The sequence below is a fragment of the Anopheles aquasalis genome, chromosome 3 (genome assembly GCF_943734665.1).
Source record: "Anopheles aquasalis chromosome 3, idAnoAquaMG_Q_19, whole genome shotgun sequence".
NCBI classification, from domain to species: domain Eukaryota; kingdom Metazoa; phylum Arthropoda; class Insecta; order Diptera; family Culicidae; genus Anopheles; species Anopheles aquasalis.
This window is the reverse complement of record NC_064878.1, coordinates 37,237,868-37,244,063: the sequence shown is the minus strand read 5'-3', so window position 1 is coordinate 37,244,063 and position 6,196 is coordinate 37,237,868. Positions and strand designations below refer to the sequence as shown.

The following is a 6,196-nucleotide window of genomic DNA, read 5'->3' as shown; positions in this document are numbered from 1 at the left end:
AGAGAGAAAGAAGAAAGTGGGAATAAAAACCAAACAAACGTAATTAATGTTAAAGACAAGTTGAGACAAAGGGAAAAAAGTGAAGGAAATTATAAACAAAAGAAGACAAAAAAAAAACAAAAAAGCAAGATCCAGTTCCGAACTGACGAATCAGTCGTTATTGCGAACAGGTTATACAGATCGGCAAGTGTATTGTAATTGGACGTAAAATGCTTGATAAAAGCAACAAAAAAAACCTAACTAACAAACAACGACGTGAGTGAAGTTGTGTTTTCTTCTATTTGACAGTTTGTTTAAAATGGTCCACCCAAAATTAATAACGAGAGAAAGAAAGCACATTCGCTGTCACGACTCCCAATGGTTGTGGAAGTGTAAATGGTTAATGGATGCCATGGAGGAAGGTTGATTCACACGCAGTACACAGTACTCGTATGCACCACTAATTGCTCAATGTTCAACAGAATTCTGTATCGAATTGGCACCGAGGGCCAACAGAGTTGACTAACATATGAAAGAATGGATTAAGCATTTTAAGACGAAATTAAAAGAAGCATTTCGCAATAATACATAGACTCGCAAACATGGTTGTGTAAATAGAGATAGTCATCATAATATGGTCATGAGAGTGGAGCGATTAAATGTGATACTAATGAAAATTATTTAAGAATAACTGGCGTGCATATGTTAAACACACTTAAATGTAAGGAATTTTGACATAGGATGAATAGAACTACAGGGTGCGCCATCAGGATGTATCCTATTTTAAAGTTAACTAACTCTGTCATTTTTCAGCCGATTTTAAAAAAGTAAACTAGTTTTATTTAGATTATTCTATGCCATTTATTGTGCCATACTCAAAATATGATATCGTTCAAATGACCACCTTCATTCGCGCATACAGAAAGCTGCCTTTTTCGGGCATTTTCGATTGTTTTGACAGCATTTAGGGAGTTATTTGGCAATTTCAGCTCTAATATATGCTTTAGGTTCTTCCATATCCTTTCATTTGTTTGTAAAAACCTTATTTTTTAAACAGACTCACAGAAAAAAGCCCAGCGCTGTGATATGCGGCGATGGAGGAATCCACCATTTATTCATCATCCATTGCACGATCGCATTTTAACTATTGACCGAGTTTTTTCAATGTAACGTGTGCCAATTTCAGTCCGCTCTTTTAACGTAAAGAGATACATCACTAAAATGGCATAGACTAAAGTTTCAGAAACTGTGCTATTTGTCAAAATCGGCTGGAAAATGGAAGAGTTATTCAACTTTAAAATAGGACACATTCTGATGGCGCACTCTGTAGATAAAATTATGAAAACATCAAGCAACAACAAGAGTGATAAAACAAAAAAACATCAAACAGAAATGTACAGAATTCACTGTGATCTCCACCAAATCAACATTATAATCAACAATAGACGATCGCTACAACGATAGAACCCTGAGAAGAAATGGCGGATAATTTATCAACGATTTAGAACAAGCAAAACGTACACGAAAAACCGGAACGGTGACCAAAGAAAACCATTTAGTAGGGAAAACCAAACAAAAGAAAAGCAAAAAAGTCGTCACAACTGACCCACTGAACTACGCGACATTCACGCTCTCACTGGTGATCGATATCCACTTGCCACTCGGGGTTCACTGTCCGGGAAACTTACCTTCACTTTAGGCAGCCTTCCTTGAACTCGAAGCCACTTTAAGATGACACGGCGATGACCGGCACCCACTGACCTCCACGCACCCGGTCCGGGACAGGTCGGTTGTGTGATTGATTTCGCTTCGCCAAGGGACGAAAGTGACCACTTTCACTTGCACTATAGTTTTCAATGACCACCAACACCACCAAAGTGTGTCGAGGAGGACCGGCAGGACCGGCAGGACCGGCGGTCAAACGGGGTAGATCACACACAAATACACACGGGGACTCACGTACACGAGCCACGCCGACCACTTGAGCACGAAGATGCCTGATGACCAGTTAGTAGATTGTTGGCCAACACCGTACCGGACCGTCTACTTGGCTGAGAGATCCGATGCGTTGGATGCCAAAACTTGCGCCAACCACGTGTTGCCGTTTGAGCTTCCGGTGTTGAGACCCGGTACGTGACCTCCGACCTCCAGAAGCAGTGCTGTGGGCCTGGAATCCGTTGCTACACTGTGGCACAAGTTCCAATCCAATCTTCGGATCCCGGAGACGTTTGAAGTGATTTAAACTCGTCCTCCTCCTTTCCTTTCGCCCCTGCCCCTTTCTGCCGGTTCCGTTTGGGAGATTTAAACGGTCACCAGAAGCTTCGAGCCGAAAAAAAGGTCAACGGAAACACGTTGGCTGTGGTGCTGTACTACAAACCGACCCGTGGCCCGGTCGGTTGACGAATCGCGGGAAAATCCTTTTAAAATTTAAAAGTCCCACCACGGCCACCACCGACAGACAGACCGAGAGAGGGTAGTGGCTTACGAATGCTGGCGCACCATCACCAGCCACAAACACCAACACGGGCCACCAAAAGACCCACACTAATGCTAAGGAGGTGGGTTTTCCTAACGGTTTTCCAGCGCCCAGTCTACGGACGGGTAAGGGAGGAGGCAAGGAAAGGGAAGGGAACAGGGATCTTAAGATGTTCCCTCCCTATCCAACCGGGTGCCGTACCTTTACCGGTACCGAACCGACCGTGTTCCAAGGCGGCACGAATGTTGTACTAAAACCCGAAGAAACCCGAAGGTACGCGCGCGGTTCTCGGTCCAAATCTTCGGCTTTCCAGATCATGGCGCCAAGACACGGGACACCCTTTCGCGTGAAGCCGCGCGTATCCTTACGGGCCACAAGGACCTTTTCCTTTAGAAGGGTGTGCGCGCGTGCGCTCCTTCCGTTTGCTATTTTTATTGTTTTCTTCGTCCTTCTTCCTTCGATAAGACATACTTTCTTAGCTCCGCCTTTTTCCATCGCAACCAGGAGGGGACGCGCGGTTCCTCCGGAGCGGGGTGCTGCTGCGCAATTTTTTGACTACGAGGCATGGGAGGCCGCGCCGAAACTTCTTTCGCGACGCCAAAAAAGGGGTTACCGAGAAAGAAGTCGCGGCCTCGGTCTCTCTCTCTCGCTCCCTTTCTTTCGTTCCTTTTCGGTCGGGGTAAGGACGGAAGGATTTTTCCAACCAACCACCCCAGGACAGAGCACGAGCGTACGCATCCTCCAATCGCAGCAGGCGCGACTTCCGTTTCGCGCTTGAGCTGATCGAGCGTCGCGGCCTCCTTGGGTGAATATGAAAGACGACATCGCTCGGAGATTTCCGTTTTGTTCCTTTCGCTTACTGTGATCTCGCTTATGATTATTTTCTAATTTTTTTTTGTGTCGTTACGGCTCAGTTTATGAGCACGATACCGATAAGCTGCTAGGCAAGCGATATGCCCCGAACTGGAAGGAAAAATCCGAACCCGAATCTTAAGCCCACCCGTGCCACCCACCGGCCCGAAACCAAGCGGATCTGTTGGTGTATTGGTTACTTTCTTACGCGCGCCTCTGCCTGGAAGCGTGGGTTCCTGTTCATGACGCACCAGGGGAGCGAAAAGGGGGACTGATACATAGCGCAACAGTGGGTGCGCGTCGTACCGAAAGACGTCGCCTTTCTTGGCGCTTTCTTTTCACCCACACGCACACCCACACGAGAGCAGGGTGGAAAATCTGGTCCACCTTTTTTAGCGGGGCCCGGATTTTTCGGCTTCTTTTCGTCGAGATCGCACGATCGGCTCGGCGAGATGTTTCGTTCTTCGGAGGGGCGCCTGGCGTTCGCCAGAAAGTGTGCGCCTTGGTCTGTTTATCTCTTTTTTCGTCCTTTGGCTTCCTTTGCGGGAACGGGGGAGATCTCCACATCCCCGGACCCGCTTCTAGGGCCAACAACGCCCGAACGAATGCGCGTTCGCGCGAAAAGTTTCTTCGGCTGCCAGAGCGGAGTCCTGAGCCCGCGTTTTTCGGCGTGTTACCGTGGAGCAGCCCCTGGGGTTGGTACGGGTTTTATTTATGCAAAGATTTTAACCGTTAACGGACGTGTCGCACACCGTCGACTCCTTCGTTCACCATATCCACTAATTCCGTTTGCTGAGGGATCAGGTTCGTATTCGTCAACGAAGATGCCGACGCTTTCATGGTTACATTTCGCGGTTTTTTTTTTTTGTGCTCTCCAAACAGCTCACGCCAACCAAGGGGATGGTTTGTTCGCACTGGAAAACGGTCAAATTCAAAGCCCAACCCCCGGCAGATGCTCGGCAGAAGTAAGTGTTTTGGTCGCTAGCGGCATTCCGGAAGGACATCGAACCCCAAAAAAAAAAACTTTAAACCGGTTTTCTGGAGGATTCTTGGTCCTTTCGTCCTCTCCATCTTTTGGTCAACAATCCGTTGGCATTTTTTTTTTAATATGATGATGGCCGTTGGTTAACGTTCTTGGCGATTTACGATGATTCCAGTGCCGGCAGCCTATCGACGATGTTAACGCGGGAAAGCCAGAGCGCGCCGGTGCTCGTTCTCGAGCGCCAGCTGCGGCTACGTGTCGGTCAGCTGAAGCTGGTCGACCGTGCATCGTCCATCGGACCGGACCCGAACGGACGGCGACCAGCAGTGGCCGCATGTCCCGAGCGTTTGCTCCAGCCACCGGTCAGCTTTTAGTCGCCTGTCGATGACCGCTCGGTAAGGACTGGCGCTCATCCGCTCTGTAGCTCTGGCAGCAACGCCCGAAAGGATCAACATATCTCCAGTGTCCTGTGTCTGTGTCCCCTGTGTGTTTGTGGCTTCCTCTACGCCAGCAAGTGTCGTGTGTTTGCGTGTGTTTTCGAATCTCTCGTTGTCTAACTATCTAACCGGAAGTATCCATGTGGGAATGAAAGTTGTGGCATAAATGCGATCGTGGGATCCAAGAAGAGCAAAGTTCCAATTCTGATTAACAGTTCACACTCTGCATCGATCGTTAGGCCTAATATAGTGGAGTCGTAATAGTTTGACGGCCATTTAGATGCACAATAATCGTACGACGAAAGTGTAGCCAGTGTCAGAGATTCATGCAGCAGCACCAGACACCGCCTGCTAGCGACCATAGCAGATAGTTTGAATTTGAATTTTAACCAACTTTCCGTTCCAAGTCATTTTACATCCTCGATGCCGCGGCAGGTTGTGACCGCATTCGGCTTCCCATTGGCGGGACCGGGTGCCGGGACGGCTGCGGGCATTGCAGGAGAATAGAAGCATCGGCCAAATGTTCCTTCTAGAATGCAGATCCATGCAGTAATACACCAAGAGGGCGTAGAACTAGATGCTTAAAGTAAACAGTTTGCATGATTATGATATGAAACGGGATGCAAAGGGATACAAAAGAAGATGTAAGGCTCCATAACATTTAGTGTTAGTGCAACGTAGTGTCAGCATGGCTTTTGATTACTTAGCTCCAGCAGCAAACTAAACTAACAACAACAATCGCATTCACTAACCGATATGTACATTTAACCATTGAATGAACCATTTGTAGAACCACTCTTAGGGAACACCTTCGAGGCATATTTATTGAGCAATCAAATTGAAATGAATGAAAATGAAAAACATATAAAATATCGAATGAGCAGATGGGGGAAATTATGCATTCACACATGAAAAAATGATACAAGATTGATACAATACATGATTCCTAATCGCATGAACAAACGTATAAGATGAGATAACCAGTCATTAACTGTAACTAAATAACTGTATAAACAAATATTCTACGAATAAATTAAGATCACACATCGAGTCCCAGAAAAAACAAACGAAAAATTGACTTGAATATTATTTTCTTACAATTTCAGAGCATGATGATGAATATTATACTTCAAGTATGCAAAAATGTGTATCCATCCCTGCCTCAAATAATCGTTTAACAGTTTTTCATCGAACAACTAAGTCAAAAAATTAAAAACCATATCAATGGCTTGTTTGCTCTAATTCTCTCTCAATTAATAATTTGTTCGGTGCTTGTTCTTAGGTGCATAACTCCAATATTTTTTATGCTAAACCCATCAAATGGACCTCAAAAGATGCGCTTGAGATTAAAGAACTCTAGTGCGCAGTGCGCTTTGAAGTGAAATCATTATCATACCATACAATACAATACTTTGGGGTGGATAAACTTGTTTTTGTGATTTTGGTACCTTGCTCGACTATTTTTGTAAT

The 6,196-nt window shown here is 45.9% G+C and overlaps 2 protein-coding genes across 2 annotated transcripts in view; both read left to right on the top strand.

Moving 5' to 3' along the window:
* LOC126574191 (arrestin homolog) overlaps window positions 1-157 on the top strand; it is a 3,543-nt gene extending 3,386 nt beyond the window's left edge. The window contains exon 4 of the mRNA XM_050234237.1: window positions 1-157. This exon is cut by the window's left edge and continues 1,673 nt beyond it. The gene's annotated coding sequence lies outside the window, so the exon portion shown is untranslated.
* A 2,467-nt stretch (window positions 158-2,624) lies between these two features.
* LOC126576624 (uncharacterized) lies at window positions 2,625-5,775 on the top strand. The gene is made up of 3 exons (XM_050237930.1): window positions 2,625-2,699; window positions 4,190-4,272; window positions 4,465-5,775. The coding sequence occupies exons 1-3, from the start codon at window positions 2,625-2,627 to the stop codon at window positions 4,661-4,663; spliced, it is 357 nt and encodes a 118-aa protein (XP_050093887.1). The 3' UTR covers window positions 4,664-5,775.
* The last annotated feature ends 421 nt before the right edge of the window (window positions 5,776-6,196 follow it).